Source organism: Sebastes umbrosus, chromosome 9 (genome assembly GCF_015220745.1).
Source record: "Sebastes umbrosus isolate fSebUmb1 chromosome 9, fSebUmb1.pri, whole genome shotgun sequence".
Lineage (NCBI taxonomy): Eukaryota > Metazoa > Chordata > Actinopteri > Perciformes > Sebastidae > Sebastes > Sebastes umbrosus.
Window position 1 is genome coordinate 6181911 of NC_051277.1, and position 19961 is coordinate 6201871.

Below are 19961 nucleotides of genomic sequence, written 5' to 3' on the forward strand. Positions count from 1 at the left end.
TTTGACAGAATGGACCACGATGTTTTAATGGACTTTTGAGAAATGTTGTTGGCATTAGAGATGTGAATCTTAAACTCAAGCTACTGTACACTTCCTGTGACTGTGAGCAATTAAAAAACAAATAAAACCATTGTTTTGACCGGCGGTCTGTTACAAAGGCTCCACACAAAATAGCAGCATATAACTCGAACATATCAAACTTCTGTTCTCCTGTTTTATGTATAACCTCTGTGATCGAGACGATCCCAATGTTAAGTAGCGATCAATATCAAAATATGAAGTGTTCCAACTTAAAAAAAATGTCTGTTAAGCTCTCTTCTCGCTAAGTCACTAATGTGATTTACTTTCAAGTGCATGGTATTTGTTTTAATTGCCAACTATTTCATAAATCGATTTATCAGTTTGAGTATTTTTTTAAGATAAAAAAAGTTTAAATTCTCTGATTCCAGCTTCTTAAATGTGGATATTTTCTGGTTTCTTTACTCCTCTATGACAGTAAACTAAACATCTTTGAGTTGTGGACAAAACAAGACATTTGAGGACGTCATCTTGGGCTTTTGGAGACACTGATCAACATTTTTCACCATTTTCTGACATTGTATAGACCAAACAGCCCTAAATGTATGTTTAAATAAATGTGTGTTTGGAATCAGTGTGCAAGCTTTTCCAAAAGCCTTGCACCTGTTCCCCTTTTTATTTTTAAAATAACACATTATTTACAAATAGCAGTGAGTAGGTCATGCTGCTATGAAAAATGCTAATTTGTTTTTGCAGTTCCTAAAAAAGGCCCTTTTTAACGAGCCCTTGCCGAGTCAACTGATGAGTTAACTCTGGACGTTGCTCATACATCCACACTTTATTCTTCTACACACTCCACACCCCCTCTCTACTCACACCTCCACTGCAATCAGAGAATCATAGTGCAAGTAAATTTATAGCCAGAGTTTGACGGCATAGCCGCCACCTGACTAAGCGTAATCTGGCTCACACCACTCGGGTGGGCCGCGGATCATCAGTCATCTGAAATCCTGAGGTAACACCGCCAAAAAAACCCTCTGTAGGCGACCCACACTGTGTTGCATTAATAACTAGGATGTTGTAGCCCCGTGCTGATGTCAGGATGCATTAAGGTCCATCACGGGGAGATAGGACCGCCGTGACATCACAGACAATGGAGCCGTGTGTGGAGCCGGTAGATAAGCAGAGAGCACTGGGCTTGTTGTTGGAGAGTCTAGTCAGTGATATTGACAAAACTCTGTGGGCTGCTTGATGTGTGTAGCGAGAGAGTCGATGTGAGAACAACAGATGCACGGGCAAACTCATACGCACACAGACAGACAAGCGTGGGTGTACGCTCACATACACACAACACACGAACACACAGACACACCAGACAAAAAGCCCCAAAAGGCATGAGAGAACACGCTCTATTCTTTGCATGTGTGAGAGTGAGTCACGGCGGTGATGAGCATATTCAAAGCCACAGAGAACAGTGATTTCTCGGGGCAACCCTGCGGACGCAGAGACAAAGTTTTTTGACAAATTAATTCTTGAGTAAGTTTTAAGTAGCTTGAAATTTGACAGTTACAGCCAAGATGTTTAATGTGTCTTCTGTTTGGCCGGCTGGAAAGGGAGCGGCGACATCTGCCAATTTTCTCCTGAAGGTCTCCTTGTCGGGGCGGAGAGCAGAAATGGCCATTAATCTCAGTGTTACCTGCTGGAGGTGACATTGGAAGTTGGCCTTTTGAAAGCCTTGTGTAAGTGACGGTGAAGAGCGATATTACGTCTGAAAATGCCTCCGCAGAACGATGGGGATGAAATAGCTGTGCTTCGCCAGACAGAGTGGAAAACCGAGGGTGGTGTTTGGCTTCAAGTGTCAGAATGAAGGATCTAGTTTTAATATGTTCCGGCGTCGAGGGAAATCTCACAACAAGCCAGATATGGCGAGACCTATAGGTATGACATTTCAGTATAGAAGAGTGAGAGAAACTGTCTCCAAAGTTTAAATTGTCTGAAACAAAGTTTTTGAAGTATTTTGGATTCTACTTCAAAACCAAACATACATTTAGAGATCGTTTCTGATGTTGTTTGGGGTTTTTGTGTGACTGACTGTCTTTTTCTCAATGAATGTTTCCTCAGTTGTACTCAGGTCCAGAAATAGGGGTCAATACCAATACTCAAATCCAGTATGGAATCCATTTATCACATAACAATCCTTCGTCTAGACACCTTTTCTTGGCTGAGGAGGCAGAAACACTACAGTTTTTAATGAACGTTAAATTACTAGCTGCATCCTGCTGAGCTTTACGAGCTACTAACTCCAAACACCGAAGGGTAAATTAATGCTAGATGATCAGCCAGATCATTTCCCTAGAGAAGAGGCAGCACTCTGTTGGTCCCTGTTGAACAATAAAAACGCACAGTGGCGTTATGAAATGATGCGTCTTTCCACTCACAAACAATCTTTGGCTGAATATAGACACCAGCTGCAGAGAGCATATTAACCAGAGGACAGCCAAAACTGTTCATTTTTTAGCCGTTACAGAATTAGTGCCAATTATCTGCAGCTGATCTAATCTGCCACGGGTCATGTCTGTCCTTTCAACCAGCGACAGTCAGATCAAAAAAAGGCTGCAACTTTTATGTTTTCCGTTTCTCTTTGCTTATAAGAAAAGTTTGATATGAGATTCGTTAGCATTGGACCTTAATGAACCCGTCACTAGTCAGGCATCCCTATGCAAAAGAGATCTTTAGAGTACACAATCTAAATCTAGCCTATTCTATCCTGATTATTTAAAGAGATACTAACGACATTTTGGCAGAGTTCGATGAGAACATCAATACTGCTTTCCAAAATGTCAAATTATTCCTTTGAAGTGCTTCGGCCACACCTTTAAAGGGAGAGTTTGGGTGTTTTGAAGTGGGGTTGTATGAGGTACTTAACCATAGTCAGTGTATTACCTACAGTAGATGACGCCTCCAGTTTGGAGAAGCAGACAAGAGTTACCGCACAGTTTTCACTGTTTTACCTTGTCGTCAGATAGCCCTTTCCGACAGGGAACTGAAGCCGTTGTATCCATCTATGCTCTCGCCAAAGCCACCAGACTCCATTGAAAAAACCTGTAATTTTACCTCGCAGAACACGGGGGGTTGCTGGTCTACCTCTGCCTCGATCGGTTAGTTTGTTTGTGATATTGTGTGATTCTGGTGAATCTGAACTAACCAAAGTCACACTATAACACAAACAAACTACCTGATCGAGGCAGCGGTAGACCAACAACTCCTGCGTTCTGCGAGGTAAAATTACTGCTTTTTTCCCAATGGAGTCTGGTTGCTTTGGCGAGATCATAGATAACGGCTTCAGTACCTCGTCGGAAACACAGACTATATAGCCATTTCACGGCAAGGTAAATCAGCGAAAATATTCTATGTATAGCGAACACTTAAACTGATATTGATTTGTTTTTTTAGCCTTTCTTTTAGGTGGCTAAAGTACGTTTTGCTGCCGGCCCCGTCCACAGCAGTACATTGCTGTGGTTCCGTGCGGTAACTCCTGTCTGCTTCTCGCCATCTACTGTAGGTAATACGCCGACTATGAATAAGTACAAGTACAACCCACCTCAAAACACCCAAACTATCCCTTTAAGACTCAAAAGCGTCCATTTCAATGGAAAGGGCTGTAAAAGCATGAAGGTGCACTGCTAATGCATTGAGGGTCTGTGTCGTACTACACAGCAGGACCCTGGCACACAACAAGCCCATATGTCAGCCCTGTAGGGGGTACTGACACAGCGTCTGTATGGGGTGCATCTAATCCAGAGTGATACCGAGGGCCGGCTCTGCTAATCTACTCCACAGTCTTGATTCATGCGTGCCTGTTACCTTGGTGTCCAAACGCTGCAGGTAGGAACAGATGTACTCGATGCTGGCTCCGAACGGGTGGACGTGCAGGAACGTCGAAATGATCCCTGAGGTAGAACAAACAACATGTTAAAAGCAGAGACACGTCACATACCGACAGTTTCTGTCACCTGTCAAAAAGAAATGTACAATCTGCCAACGGATGTTCTCCTTCTCTCCTCTGACTGAGTTTAACGCGAGCTTCGAGTGGCTTCTCCCAGAGTCCCAGCACTGTTAAGAGCCTCTTGTATATTGTGGCTCCAGATTAGAGGGAGTGTTTAATGACAGCTTTGATGCCGTTGTCTCTCATCAAAGCCATGCTCTCCCCCAGCTCATACAAACCATCTGCTATCAGCTCGCAGACAGGGCCAGGAGAGAGATAATCCTCCACCTCTGCTTACTAACCACCTATAGAGCATCGAGGGACCACAAGTTGAAACAAACACAGTGTTAAAGTCACGATGCTTTCCACTGGCTCCAACACTAGAGCAACAATAAAACAATCACGTGAGACTTTTAAGAGGACATTACTACTTCAAGGCTTCATTTTTTTGTCACCTGCAGGAGGAAACTTCAACACAAACAACGTTGTAGCCTGGAGCTGCCAATGAACACGAGACTGACTGGGAGTCTAATGGTCCATTCAGATACAACACAAAGTAGAAAATTCATGTTGATTTATTTGCATAAAATCGCCCACTGGAGTGGTTTTGATGCCTGTGTTTATTTGTCTTCAAAGAGCCAATGAACATGTTCTCCAACAGACGTTTGATGTAACTACAAGCACCCACTCTGTGTGCAGATTGCCAGAGCTCGTATTTAGTCTGAGATTAATTATCAATAAATTAGGGCTGTCAATCGATTCAAATATTTAATCGCGATTAATCGCATGATTGTCCAGAGTTAATCGCAAATTAATCACACATTTATCTGTTCAAAGTGTACCTTTAAAAGGGAGATTTGTCAAGTATGTAATACTCTTATCAACATGGGAGTGGGCAAATATGCTTTCTTTATGCAAATGTATGTATATATTTATTATTGGAAAACAATTAACAACACAAAGCAATGACAAATATTGTCTAGAAACCCTCACAGGTACTGCATTTAGCATAAAGAATACGCTCAAATCATACCATGGCAAACTGCAGCCCAACAGGCAACAACAGCTGTCAGTGTGTCAGTGTGCTGACTTGACTATGACTTGCCCCCAAACTGCATGTGATGATCATAAAGTGGGCATGTCTGTAAAGGGGAGACTCGTGGGTACCCATGGAACCCATTTTCATTCACATATCTTGAGGTCAGAGGTCAAGGGACCCCTTTGAAAATGGCCATGACAATTTTTCCTCGGCAAAATTATTAGTGCCGTTAAAATAAAATTGCGTTAACGAGCAATTACTGCGTTAACTTTGACAGCCCTACAATAAATATTTAAAAAGAAGAGCATTCAAATATATTTAAAAGTCAACAGAAACTCAAACTGTGCCCTTATTTTACACCACATTTCCTCCTTCGAGTCATACAACTCAGGATAAATGCAAACTGTGACTATTAGATTTTTCTGAATCTGATGGGAATCCCAAGCTTCTGCTTTACAGTGTAGCTCAATTTGTAGCTCAACAAGGAAGCAGGTGAGCTTTCACCTTAAATTGCACCCGCTAGAGCAAATCGCTGCTTGAGTATTTCCACTGACTTTGTGCTTTGTGCTGCATCTGAAGTCACCACAAGAATGTCCGCTTGAGTTTTTTACAGCACTCACACCTGCTGCCAGTTTCCAACAATGCCACGGCCATGGTAATCTGCTCGAGTGCCCCGGGCAAAACCGAGCCGTAAGCCCCTTCAGACCCCCCTTTCACACCACTCTGTGAATCTTGTATTATCCCAGCCCCTTCAAATACCCATCAAGTGTAATACCTGCAGCTCCGGAAACCAACCAATACTCCTGTGCTGGAATACTTCCTGCACCCCAGGTTCATGCTGTGTTAATTACTTAATGGTATTTTTATTTAATACAAATGTATTTGTGAATATGCACCCACCTTGAGGTCTCAGTGTATTTAAAATGAGGGGGTTTGGGGGTCGTGGCTGCAGCAGACCATCACACAACGATGCCCACTTTATGCAGCACTGTGCTTGAAAGTAAGTTGAACCTTACTCTCGAGCTCTCTTTGTTACTCTTCATACAACTACTTCTGTCACTTTTTTTTGTGTTAAAGTGCAACACCGTGAATGCCGAGGGGAGAGCTTTCAGACAGCGAGTGGTTGCCGCCTTTATTGTTTACACAATGGCAGACGTGCCGTTGAGGTCAGCGGCGGCGAGGAGAGGGAGGGTGACCGTTCAACTTATTTATTTATTACAAGTTGCTACTGCAGCTAGCTGTGTGACCACGGCAACCACAGCTACAGGGAAAAGATACAGGAGCTGATTTTACTGTATCTGAGTTCCCTGAAGGATACAGAAGATTATTGGAGCAACATCAGCTTCAGAATCTGATTATCTGGTCTGGAACAATAATCAACGAGTAAGCAATGTGACCCAGCTAATACAGCAGCGGCTTGTAGTGCGGCGGTGGCGTTGTGCTGCTCGCAGTTTGAAAGCCCTTTAATACTCTGAGAGAGATGAGGGAGGCGGTGGGGTGCAGCCCTGAGGCAGCTTGAGTAGCAGTGTGGCCATTTGGAGCACGTATAAACACTTTGGCCTTTAGACATGAACCCTGAACGGTAATGGAATTTATTGTTTTGTTTTTTTATCAATTTGGGTATCGAGAATTGTGGAATTTCACTGGTATTGGTATCGACTACTACATTTCTGGTGGCGTGACATCTCTAGTTCCTACTGCTACTGAGCAGCTCATAGGTAAAAATACAGCAAAAACTAAATTGAAGTGATATTATCGATGCAAGAGTGAGATTTGTGTCAGCGTACCAACTAGCAGCGCCTCCCTCTCGGAGTGGACAGGACTCGGTGGATTCTTCTCTGTAGGACCTTCCTTCTCCTGACTGCACGACACCACTGTTGACACTGCGACTTCCTGCACACACACACACACACACACACACAGTAGGATACTGAAATGAATCTGCTACCAGCCGCAGTTTGACTTTGACTGACGAGAAGTAAACAAGCTTCAACTTAAGCGGATGCACGCCACGGCACACAGCAAAAAGACAAACAGGAATAAGAATGAACACATCAGAAAGTTTCACCACCGACACGTTAATACGGAGAGACAATGAGGATGTAGATAATGAGGCGAGGGAGAAGGTTTTTGCCAGCAGCTATATACTGATAAAGGGATGAAATGCATGTCACATACACACAGACACAAAAAAAAGAGACGAGTGTAAGAAGAACAAATAGAGAGAGAGGGAGGGAGAGACTTGGAAGGGAAATGATCAAGCTGTTTGTTTCAGATCTTTGACAGGTGGCAGAAAAATGGCAGAGGAATAACAGAAGAGTTGTTGTCTGTTTGTTGTCCTACATAGTATTGTGTGTACTATTTTCCACTTATGGTGTGGGATGCCTGGTGGCCCTTTTCTGTTTTTAATCTATCCATAACACTCGGCGACTGTGTGGGAGCGTAGACATACGCACATGTGCGAGCCATTTTGATTTTATGACTCCTTTATTTCCTAACCCAGTTGTGTCTGGGTGATTTATTCACCGACAAATGCAGTTGCAGTGAACTGGATTGGCCCGTAATGATCTGTCATGTCAGTGGGAGAGGTTAGAGAGGAAGTCATAGGAGAGAGAGAGAAGGGAGAATGAGGACACAAAACAATATCTGGAGAGGAGCGGAGAGGGCTCAACCTTTTTTCCACTTACGCTGGTTTGATTAGCGCTCTCCTCGCCGCCTCTGTCGTCTTGCGTCGACGTCTCCAGCTGCAGCACATTAGAAACATATGAGGATAGAGCCACAGAGAAACAAGCTGAGCGCTAATGTAGACGGACGAGGGGGAGCGAGGTTGCACACAGCGTGGTGTGCGAAAACAGACAAATGGAGGCATTGTAAATTTTTAGAATAATGTCCAGAAACATGCTGATTTTGAACAAACAAGGAAAGCAGAGACGCTGAACTCCGTATGGATATAATTATCTCTTTTTGAGTCAAAATTGGCACAGAACAGTCGGCTATTAAATTTGCAACAATGAAAGACTTTGTGAGTTCTGATTTCCTGGGAATATATTAGTGCAGAGATAATTACTCCATTGTTCAGACTAGTGCTTCTCAACCTTTTTTTTGGTTTCCGAGTAGACCTATACGGTGGGCTTGAGTACCCCTTCACTGTCCCCCTTCAATAGACAGGATGTCTCTTTGTTCTGTTGCCTTTGTACAACTATCAAGAGAGGCAGAAGCCAACTTTAACCATTTATTATACTTTATTCATTTCACCGTTCTGCTCACTTGCTTTTAATTTATTTTATTTTGTAACACCTGGTGTTAAGGTGTTAAAACCGAGTCACGTCAATATCCATGTGTGGTTAAAGCCTGTGGTAGCTGGAAGGTTATTGTGACAAATACTATATTACAAAATCATAATTTCTATTTGTTCAAATCAGCGTAGCTCCTCCGCAATATTTTCACATCCTCTTGGTTGGGAACAGAGACTGTATATAAAGATGGACGACGTCACAGCTCCCCTAAAGTGAAGCCAAAACATCTGGATCGCCCCCTGGTGGCTGGCTGCAGTATAGGTGGGACATGAGCCAAACTAAAAAGTCAAAGTACAAATCAAATACATCTTTCCTCAAAGTTGGTTTCTGTCATTTTAGGTAGTTCTTATCACGCTGATATTTGTTCAAGTGTTCATTTTTCTGATAACTTTGGTTTTAATTAGTTATTTGATGCTATAAAAAGGGGGTGAGACGTCATGATTGACAGCTGTGAGTCTTAACTTTCCATAACCGTCACGAGTCTGTGTAATAGAACATGTGTCAATTTGATCATACATGTATTTATAGAGATATTATTGTTAGTCGTTGTCTTTCTAGCCAAACAGCTACCGTGGTGCTAACGTAGCAGCTAGGTGGCTCCCGCTAACAAGCTTTGGCTGTGCTCGGCTCGTGATTGGCTCAGGTGGGGGTTTGGGCGGGACCTCAATACACGCGTCGTCCATCTTTATATACAGTCTATGGTTGGGAATCACTGGATTACACAATCAACATCAAATTTATAGACATCAATTTTGAGAGCCAATTCACAAGTTTAATTGATTTATCAATTAAAAAAAGCCAAACAGTCTGGTTCCAGCTTCTTAAAACATACTTATTTGCTGCTTTTCCCAGTTTTATAACATTATAAATTGAGTATATTTAGGTTCTGTTGCTTGGACAAAACAAGCAGTTTGGGCTCTGGGAAACAATGCCACTGTTTTCTGACATTTCATAGACTCCACACCAACATCAGTTCACTTGTCAGTGTGTTGTAGGAGCTGTATTGCGTCCTCTGTGGCTCCGAAGGGAGCTTTCAAAAGTCTGACACAATACTTTTAAACCTCGACAGCGAGTGAATAAAAAACGGTGGGTGTGGAGTTTTAGGGACATTTACCAGACGGGAAGGGTCTGATGAAAAGACGCTGCTGTGTTGCATTATCGGAAGTGTAGGCATGAGCATTTTTTGGAGCTTGACTCATACTAGGGACTAAATCTCAGGATGTCTCAGCCTCTGCTGCTTCGAATCTGACCATTTTTCTTTTAACGCTTCTTTGGAAGTCCATCAACTTTACGTACTCCTTTAATCAGAAAGATAATCAACAACGTTAAATAATCCTTAGTGGCACCACTAAAATCTAATGACAAAAGGCATTTGTTTTGATCATAATGATAATAATATTAATGTCCCTGGTGTCAATCCAGTAACGTGACGTGTGGCGGTAGCAGGAGCTGTGATTGGACCGCTGAAGGATAACTGACGGCATGAAGAGATCTCTTCAACATGACAAATAACTCACAACAGCCGCTAATCTTCAGAGAAACGTACACCCCAAAAATTGATTTCTCTTTCTGCATTTAATGAGTCTGCCTCCTCATGATTCATGTTTGCCCACATGCAGCAGTTTAATTAGCATATTTCCCAGGGCTCACAGTTGTGGCGACACATTTCTAATCAAACTCATCACCATTAACGCACTATTGACAACTCTGTCACTCCGGCTGATGTGAAGGAAGAGACGTATTAGCGTATTACTAATTCACCTCTGCGTTATATGAAACCTGCAGTACATCTCGAAGCAAAACAGACAACACACGGAGCAGCTCCCCACGTGGATTGAGAGCCTCTCGTTTGTATTATTACCCAATTTAATAGGCGATTGAACCTGAGGCTTATTTTAATGACACCCCTTCCTCTCATTATACCAAGCCAGAAGGAACATTAACAAACATTAGCACTTGAATCCTGGGGAATATGGGACAACACCTGAAACATTAGTAAACATGACATGCCTAACGGAGAAAAATGGGCCTTGAAAGTTGAAATTGTTTATTAAGACTGTAGATCACGCTGCTGCACTGTATTTAGCAGCGTACTCTTGTAGTAAAACAGCTCGCCCTCTAATCAATTTAAGATGGACTTTTGTTGGGAAAAACACGCCTCAATGTAAGCAACTCATTCAATCACATAACAAATGGGATGTTGGGATGGATGAATAATGTAGCGGGAGTCTCTCTAACTGATGATGTGGCCTCGTATAACAGCTCTGAGACGGGCACCAGTGGTTTACATCTGCACAGTGTAATATATATAGGACGTATTGATAATGTCATATCTTAGTTACCGCCTCTTGGACAGTGCTGATGTGGCCCAAAGGCACAAAATGTTCAGGAGTGAGAGTATGCGATTGGGTTGCTGGTGGTCGATGTCTCATGAAATCTCAGCTGCAGACAAATAAGGAAACAATTTGACTGCGGTCAACCGTGCTCAATATGGTTCTAGTTAGGAAATGAATGGATTTTCTTCTGCTTCTTTTTATGTGGTTGCAGTGAGAACAGAGGAGTAGACAAAACGACAAACTGTAAAAGCATCTTGTCTGGTGGAGGAGCACACATGTGAAGGAGAATTAATTTTAATTTGTATGCAATGATGGTGGGTGTTTGTAGACATTTAAAGATGATGTGAGACTAATTTATATGCAACACTTCTGTTATTTGACATGTTTTGTATTATTTGATCTTCTGTTACAGGACTTTCCACGACAGCAGGCTGTTGCACCGCCAGCTATGTTTTTGTTTAAATGATAAACTGTATATAAAGATGGACGACAAGTCTCCACTTCCTCCCACTGTACAAAAGTGAATCCAAAATTCTTGAGATTTTGGCGTCATTTGGAGCCAGAGTCTGCGCAGTAGTGATCACGCGGGTGGAGCTGCGGTATCGAGGTCCCGCCCACACATCCACCCGAGCCATATGACAACAAAAAAAGCACCAAAACGTCACATTTGAGAAGCTTCAACTTGCAAATGTTTGATAGTTTTACTTGAAAAATGACTGAAACGACTAATCGATTATCAAAATTGTTTTCTTCCAACGGACTAATAGATTAATCAACTCATTGTTTCAGCGCCAAAGATATAGTAGCCTATGGCCAACACAGTTATTTATTAGCTTTAAGTGACACTGATGTTGTTGTTTTTAACAGGACAAACTTTGAAGGATGCTATAAACAAAGTTTACTACACACAAAGGGCTGCAAAATAGTCCCTGAAATGATTATTGGTTGAATATGTTTTCTATGAGATGCATTACTGCACAATAACAAGAGCTAAATGAAGGGAAATCATTTTTACTGAACCACTTAACACATGAAAGCTGCATTATTAACATTTTTGCAGGGAAATTAGAAATTAAAGAGTCGATTATGCTGTGCGTTACAAAAAAGAATGAATTAAGCTCCCTGGGAGGAAAATGGGAACACCAGAACACTGATTGAAGTTAGAAATCGTCTGGCTCACTGCGGTAGGTCCTTTCCCGCAGCGTTGATATCATAAAGATGCACCCGAAAATAGCTACTTTGATATAACTTCTAAACTAGTTCAAATGAATGAGTCTCGACCCAAAACTATCACATCCAGTCCTTTTTGTTTATTGATGATTTATTTCTTCAGTATCTTTTCATGCGTTGAAACTCATCTTGAACTAATTTCTTTCTTATCAAAGTGTAAATTAGATCACTTTGGAGCAAAGAGAGAAACCCAGAAATGAACTTTGATATAAAACAACAAAGAAGACACGGTAGATTTCTTCCCCCTCTCTTCACTCTCAGGAGACCCAGCTGACACAAAATGTGTGTTTCCTGTCAAACTAACCTGCATCAGGTCTGTGTTTTGCAGGTTTTGGAGTCCTTCCTTCAGGTTCTGGACTTGGCTGCTCAGCTGCTGTTTGTCCTCCGAACTCTTCTCCAGCTCGGCCTCCCGCTGTTTTAATTCTTCCCTCATTTTTAACAGTTGCTGCAAATAAAAACAGGGAGAACAGTGAGCCACTAATGCTACTGTGAGCTAACGAAGCGTGACAATACTAACCTACTCGCCGGGCTCTGAAAGCAGAGGAACAATCAGCCGTTTGTTGTATTAATATTTGGCATGTAATCCCTACATCGGTAATTAGAACTTCAGCTCAATGCAAAAAAGCAATTAAACACCGACGTGAATTATATCTTCAATAAACATTTTCTAAAAGAGAAAACAATTGTGTTAAATTCTGTCTTATTCTATTCTGTTCCAAAGCATCCAAGAGGAGTAATTTGCCAAATCCTTTGCTTGTAAAATCCCAAATTACACATAGAAGAAAAGCATCATGAGAGAATTAACGCTCATTGGGGTTTTATCCTTGCTTTGGGTGACACAGGAACCGGCGTTTGAGAAAGCCTTGATAGCCGAGCTATCTGCTAAACACAGATGGAAAGATTCACCTCCCGCTGCGTTAATTTCAACAAAACAAGAGTCCGCGACACGCGGGGGGTCTTTACAGCCAGGGGTTTTCATCTGCACGGATACACATTAAGTGCCTTTGTGTTTTCGTGCACTATAACTCACAAACGAGGAAACAGGTTGCCGGTGCATGCTGATAATATTTCATTGCAATTTGTGCGTCTGCGTGATCCAACATGTGAACCCCGGCAAGGAGAAGTATCCAATTTCAATGTCTTCCAATTCATTTAATCCGTTCACCTAATCTTTTCCTAAACACACCGTGAGAGAGACCTAAACTGGAGAAAGGTAATTTACTCTCTGAAAGCAGAAATGAACAGAGGGGCCTTAATGGATTCTCTTCTTCTTAACATGAATCGATCATAATTTCCATTACTTGTGACAGCTAGCTACTTGAGGACACTTGACAAGAGCCAGAATGAGTCAATTTAGTCGTTCTTTTAGTACTTAAAAGTTAGATTTAAGCACTTATAGGGTTGTTCTTTTTTGAAAGTGGAAAGGTTGAATCCTAAAGATTTAGTAGTTAAGAAAACAAAAGTCACACGATCTTCTTCAGCAGATGGAGTTTGCAAAAACAGAAGTGAAATCGTAGATGTTCAAATATCTATTCTTTCATTTGTTTATTGAAAGCTCCAGAAGAGCTACTACATGGACCTTCTGCCGAGATTGTTTGAACTGCAGCTAAAGATGAAGTAGATTAAAGCTTCTTTCATGTGTTTGCACATATACATATTGTCATACACACACATGCATCGCGGTATTTATGTTTTAAGTTTAATTCATTGATATTTGCATGTGCATCTTTAACTATCTCATAAAACTGTTGTCTTCCATGATGTATTTATTGGGTGTTTATGATGAGTGGAAACTGCTTATAGTGATCACGTCTATCCGGGTCAAACTGATTACTATAAGGGGGTGATTATTATAAACGTTTTTCTTTATTTCTCATGCAGATTACCATCTAATTGTAAACAAATTGCTTCACTATTTACAGGCTCGCTGCCAATTCTTCTGCCTTTTCCCTCATCACCAAGGGCCCACTTGGGGTGAGGCTTTGCCGCTTTTTGGCTGGCTCTGTGTGCACTGTAGCGCGGGTGGTGCATGCAGACGAATGGCACCCCTCGCTCACCCGGTGAGGGGCATGAAGGGAGGGGTGGCCGCTGCTCATCTACATGTGTCGCCCGTTTTTGGGGCGGCACGGCGCCAGTTGGTTGAGGATCGGCAGAGTTTCACTTTTGGGGGCGTTATCAATCCACTTGACAAGAGAAAATTACTCTTTTTTACCGTCATGATTTCAATGTACACGCAGCACCAGCCTCAGGTAGCAGCTGGGTTACAGCGAGCCGAGGCAAAGAATCAAGGGAGTGAAGTAAAGTAAACATTTTTTTTTTTTTTTATTAATGTTAACCTATCATAGTTTTAAAATGTTTTTCCGTATGTTTTCATGTATGATAAGACCCAAAATGAACACTGTAAGAAGATTACTTGATTACTATAAGCAGATTATTTAAACAGCATTTGACAGCAAGTTTGTTGATCACTATAAGCCACTACAATATATCTAACATTGCTTAATGTCAGACATTGAATGCCTGACTCTCTCCTGATAAATGTTGATGGACTGTATAAACACCAGAGAACAATGGAAATAAGGATTGCTATTGTTCTATCCCCGACAAAGTCTGATACAGTGTATGTCGTATCTTATGAATATATCAACGTGTTGTCAATAATCCAATCCAGAAACAGTTATAGCAACCACTAAAATGGGTTTTAATTTGGGAAATGAAGACTGAAGACCCACATTCAGAGGCAAACATACTGTACGATATCCAAGGCACACTTTCAAAGAAAGAAAAAAAAATCCAATACTTTTCATAATCTTTATTTGACTAAATGGTCTGAAATGGTTTTAATAGCCTTGGGTTTGTTCCAAGAAGTATCAGCGTGCTGTTGGAATCATAGCTCACAACCCTGCAATCCCAAGTAAAAACCCATTCCAGCTGAGAATAAGCTTTCCTTTTAACCAGAGTAAACCTGAAAAGATTACATTTTAGCAGCTCTTCAGAAAAGACTAACAGCTGCTGCAGACAGCTGTACTTTTCCTCACTTGTTCCTGCACAGCACTCACTGTTAAAGTGCAAGGTCATGAATAAATGACAGTCGTCTCGCATGGGAGACTCAACGGGTCAATGAGCGACCTTGTTCTTAAAAACAACCAGGTGCTTAACAGTAAAGAACAGGAGATTAAACTTAATGTTGGACAGATGATTGGAAAACGTGTGTGTTTATATACCTTCTGCATGCCCTGCAGAGCCTGCTGCAGGAAGCTGAGCTGCTGAGCGTGCGTGTTGTCCTCCTCGCTGCCCATCGGTTGGTTCTTTCCTTGTTCCTGTTTGAGCAGCTCCACCTCGTTCCTGTAGGCGTCCAGCTGGCAGCGCAGCGAGTCGTTCTCCTCCTTTAAGGCTTCTGCTTGGGAAACACCTACAGATTCATGCAGAAAGTACAGAAACACAGTATGGAATATGGGCGTTTATTATGTATAACACTGTCACTCAGTTTCACAGTGATCATAATATTGAGACATCTGTTACACGGTGACATTTACAATCATGATTGGATCTCTCATTGTTCACTGAGTGAGAGCGGGCAACAGAAATATTGAATAGGATTACGGGGCGATGAGCATCTTAAAATTCCAAGCGTAATGGCGAAAGAGTGGAGCTCAATTTTACTTTATGCAAATTGCAGGCATCTTGAAACACAAAATGGCAAAATGTCCTCTTGATATATGTCTGCTGCTAAATATATCTCTGCCCTTTGCTGCAGGACAGAAAAAGATCAGGCGGCTTTACAGCCCCTGAAAACCTCTAAGTATCTCTTACAGCAGAAAAAATATCCTTCAGGTACAATTCATTAAGATTTATACACTCAAAAACTCATCTAATCAGCTTCATCAGGACTGTGTGGGTCTCGTTTGAGTTGACTGATATATATTGGGCCTGATGCAGGAAGCGATATAAGACATTTTTTTTGTTCGTATCAAAAAATGTGCTCTTATTTTGTTTGTACCCATTGATTTTTTGGATTCACCAATAATTTGTTTTAGGTAAGAGAAAATTTTTTCGAGTGATCGAAAGCACTTTTCTCACCAAGACAAGAAAAAAAACATCTTGTTTTCACAGTCCACAAATTCCAAAAAATTTGAAGAACATAAAAAACTGCATGAATATCCTATAATCAAATATAGATATTATATGTTTTAGAGAAATTAGAATGATTGGATTATTAAATTTGTGATACTATTGGTCCATTGATCCCAATGAAGACCATAAAAACCCTTGGATGATATTGTGTGGCTTACGTACTGCTCTTAGATGCTTTTCAAATTTCCTGTAACACCAGCACTGACGCTCAGGAAAATGTTTACTTTGTTTGAGCTTATCTAAAAGAACCTCGATGTCACTACTGCTGAAGTTTTTCTTCTTCTTACAGCCTTTTTTTTGTGCCATCTCTTCAATTCTTGGGCATTTGCCAGAGTATTTTTGTCAAGAGAGTGTAGATGTTCACATTTTGGTGATTTGGAGAACTTTTGACCTCTTGTCCATTTTGGCTTTAGTTATCGACCACACACAAACCGCCAATTTATGATCAATTTCAACACACCTGGGTGAGAGCAGATTTGGATGGTTGAGAACGTTTCGTGCATCTGGGGTTGATTTCTCTTTTCTTAACAGAAAGCTGCACGAGGCCCGTTGTTTTTGTTTGACAAATTCAACAAGGAAGCATTCTGAATTAGCTGCTGTGATGATACACGCCTCTGACTGGCTTCTTCTACACAGCCACAGTGGCCAAACTCAAGGGTATTGGGAGAATTCGGGAGGGTCATGTGTTTATCTGTTTGAGCAAATTGAGCAATATGGTATGATGTGGTTTAATGAAAAATTTGAAACGGGAATACAGAATGGGGAAAAAAAACTGTTGTTCTGTCTACTTCACAACTCCAAAATCTCAAGGCACCATGTCGTCGAGCTATCTGTGAATTGTTCTATTGATATTCACTTTGTGTCCGATAATCAAACACCTACACTACATCAACATAGAGTACTGAGAGCGGTGGTAATCCCACAGCGTTTTGTCCAATAGCTCTCTACTGGACATTTGACCTGACCTATTGAGCAAAGAGAGGAGACAGTGGGAGTTATTATTATTTGAGACCCGCTCAGCTCCAGAGATGTCCAGTATTATCAGCTCTGCTATCCTCCTGCGGGCCTTGAGGGGAAGCTCTTTGGGAAAGTGAAATTCACTGACTGGACCGGGGAGATAAGCCCCATCCTGTGTGTGCATGTGTGTATGTGTGCATGAAAGCGTGTCTGGTTAGGTTTTGTGTGGGTGTTCATGAGTGCTGCCTGCAGTCTATCATGGAGGACCATTGGCAGTGTTAATGAACTCTCGCTGGGTGTGTGTGTGCGCGTCCACGCTGTGTTTGTGTGTACTTTTTCTCACAGCAAAATGAGGGTTTGAGGTGAGAAGAGTATCGATCTGAGAGCCTCATCAACTTGGTGTGAGAGGATGTCAACCGCTTGGCCAGATTCAGAGCAATTCCCCTTCTGTTACATAACAGGCGGCACCTATCGACCTGCAGACACACACACACACCTACGGGCATACAGTCACGCACACAAGCGGTTCTTTTGCTTTTCCATTCTGTATATGAGTCAGACGCAGAGCATCGATTCACTTTTTAAGAGGCTGCAGTCATAACACAGGTGTTTTCAGCGGCGCCTGGTTGACGTGTAAACATGCCCCTTTGCTTAAAGGTTGGCGAGTGAAGTCAGCCTGTTAACACAAATACCAAGAAGCGTCACATTAACACCCGTCACCTCGGCCAATCCTGCGGCATCGAGCGAAGTGACAGGTCTGTGACAGCAATGCTAATTACTGATAGCTAAATAGCAAGGTTGCAAAAGAGAAGGGGGCTGAGCTGACGACTGCATTTACATACATTTGCATGCTGATTAGAGGAGCTGTCATATTAGCGAACGGCAGAGATCGGAGTGATTAAAAGGCAAGAGGAGAAGAGTACGTGAAGAGAGCGCAACAACGCGCAGAGAGGCACAAGTTGAGAGACGACATTACATGTGGCGGCGACGGTTACAGCATGTTGCCCTGGCGACTACTCCAGACTTATGGGTTATTGTAATGGCGGTAGAGAGATTAGGAGCGCCGTTAGTTTTTGTTGCTTCAGCAAACACAAAGAGGCTCCTTTGAGGGAGAACCAGAGAATTATGGCACTTCAGTGGCACCCTGATCTAACATTAGATGGCAGCTGGCAGATGTGGACAGATTCACACACACATATGGAGTCGTGTGAAAATACCAAGGTGGACTGGAGTCAACTCAGTAAGGCGTGCGCGGTGTCAGCATCTTGTCGTACTTTGAATGTGTTTTTTATTCATGTGGAGCTGTCAGGTGCTTGGGGGTTGATAACTGTCATTTCAGTCAAACACAGCTGTCTCCCTCAGTTATTTAACGCTCTCTATGTCCAACCTCTAACGATCATGATCGGTGCGTGTTGACAGAAGTGTTGAAACTGTGAATACGCGCATACCTGAGTCCTCGGAGTCCTTGCTGTCAGGGGAATCCTCCATGTCATCGTCCGACATCTCCATCTCCTCCTCTCGCCTGATGCCCATCAGCTGCTCGCTGTGCATGTTTCTGATCTCCTGCAAAACACGACCGGTACAGAGGGGCGGGTCAGAACTGCAAAAGACTTGTGATGCGTGATGCACGTCTTTAGGAGGTGCTAGTGGGAGTAGGATCATCAGTGATGCACATCATTAAATTCATTGTTAATGTTAAGCATTAGCTGTAAGGAATACTTTGATCAGTACGGAACAAAGGAGTGTAGATGAATAAAGATGAAGGATGGTCTCAGAGCCGGGGCTAAATTCCTCCTCTGGCATGGCGAGAGGGCAGATGGTAGCACAAATATAGCCAGACCCAACAGTTTTGTGCCTCGCTGTGTTCTTGTTACTTGGAGAAAAACGTTCACATTCATGCAGCTAAAAATGCATGATAAATGTGTGCGACCACAGCTCCTGTCAAACACGTCAATCACGTCAGGGGACACAGATTTAAGACGACAAAACATGAAATTTGAAATGTGCATAAACTGTTTCTAATGTGTGCTGTTGGGTTTCTTTACACCCTTATCTGGAAAAGCCACAGCAGTAACTGTTAAACACCAATCTTCTCCGTTTCATTTCACCCTCACAGGCAGAATCACTAATGATTACATCCATCTGGGGACCAGTTAACCAGAAGCAGGTTTAAAATGGTTTAAAGATTAAGGTCAAACCGCTGAACTGGTTGGCGGTAAATTACACCAAAACCCCTCCAGGTCTGTGTCAAGAGAGAAGCAAAACAAATAAAATCATTGTGATGCTTCACACACAGTAGACGGTCCATGCTCAGACCAAACAATGAGAATCTGTGCTTGCATGTGTTTTTAAATTTCTTTCAGTCCCTGTTGTGAGCAGATGTTTGAGCTACAGTACACTAGTGTCTCCATTAAAACCAAGAGGTCTACTGATGGAGCAGGAGGATAGAGAGCACAGCTCACTATGATGTTAAGAGACACAGACTGATCCACCTTTTCATTCAGAGGCTTGAAGGGTCACAGGGGGAGACACCCCAGGCAAAAACGTTGCTTTTCATGCACTGGTCAGTTTTTGTGCTATTTTGCTTCCATAACATTCCAGACAAGTGGAAAGAAAACATCCAAAATACACATTTAGGTGTTTATTTTACTACTTTGTCTATTTGTGTCTCTGAAGATTTCTCCTAAATTCATCAAAAGTTTGCATTATAATGCCTCATTTGCATATTAAAACATACAATTTCAGAAAACTTGTAATAAGTAATCAACTGGGGAAATTTCATGGTGATATCTATAGTTAACAATTTGTGTGTCTCCCTTTAACAAGATGCTCCCCTCTCCTGCAAGGTTATGGAATGAAGTTCCATAAAACAATATCATTTTACTCACCTTGAGTAATCTCTCAGCATTGATAAAAGCCTACTACTCCCTATGATTTACTTTACAAACAAGGATATCTGGTCATCA

The 19961-nt window shown here is 42.0% G+C and overlaps 1 protein-coding gene across 4 annotated transcripts in view; it reads right to left on the minus strand.

The window, feature by feature from the left end:
* Positions 1 to 19961, minus strand: part of enox2 (ecto-NOX disulfide-thiol exchanger 2) — a 208730-nt gene that overhangs the window by 1100 nt on the left and 187669 nt on the right. For all 4 annotated transcript variants that reach the window (XM_037779743.1, XM_037779742.1, XM_037779740.1 and 1 more), the window contains 6 exons: positions 18444 to 18558; positions 15129 to 15316; positions 12209 to 12349; positions 7730 to 7786; positions 6830 to 6935; positions 3883 to 3968 (listed from right to left, as the gene is read on the minus strand). In XM_037779743.1, the coding sequence (XP_037635671.1) occupies positions 3883 to 3968; positions 6830 to 6935; positions 7730 to 7786; positions 12209 to 12349; positions 15129 to 15316; positions 18444 to 18558 (693 nt within the window). The remainder of the gene's footprint in view (positions 1 to 3882; positions 3969 to 6829; positions 6936 to 7729; positions 7787 to 12208; positions 12350 to 15128; positions 15317 to 18443; positions 18559 to 19961) is intronic.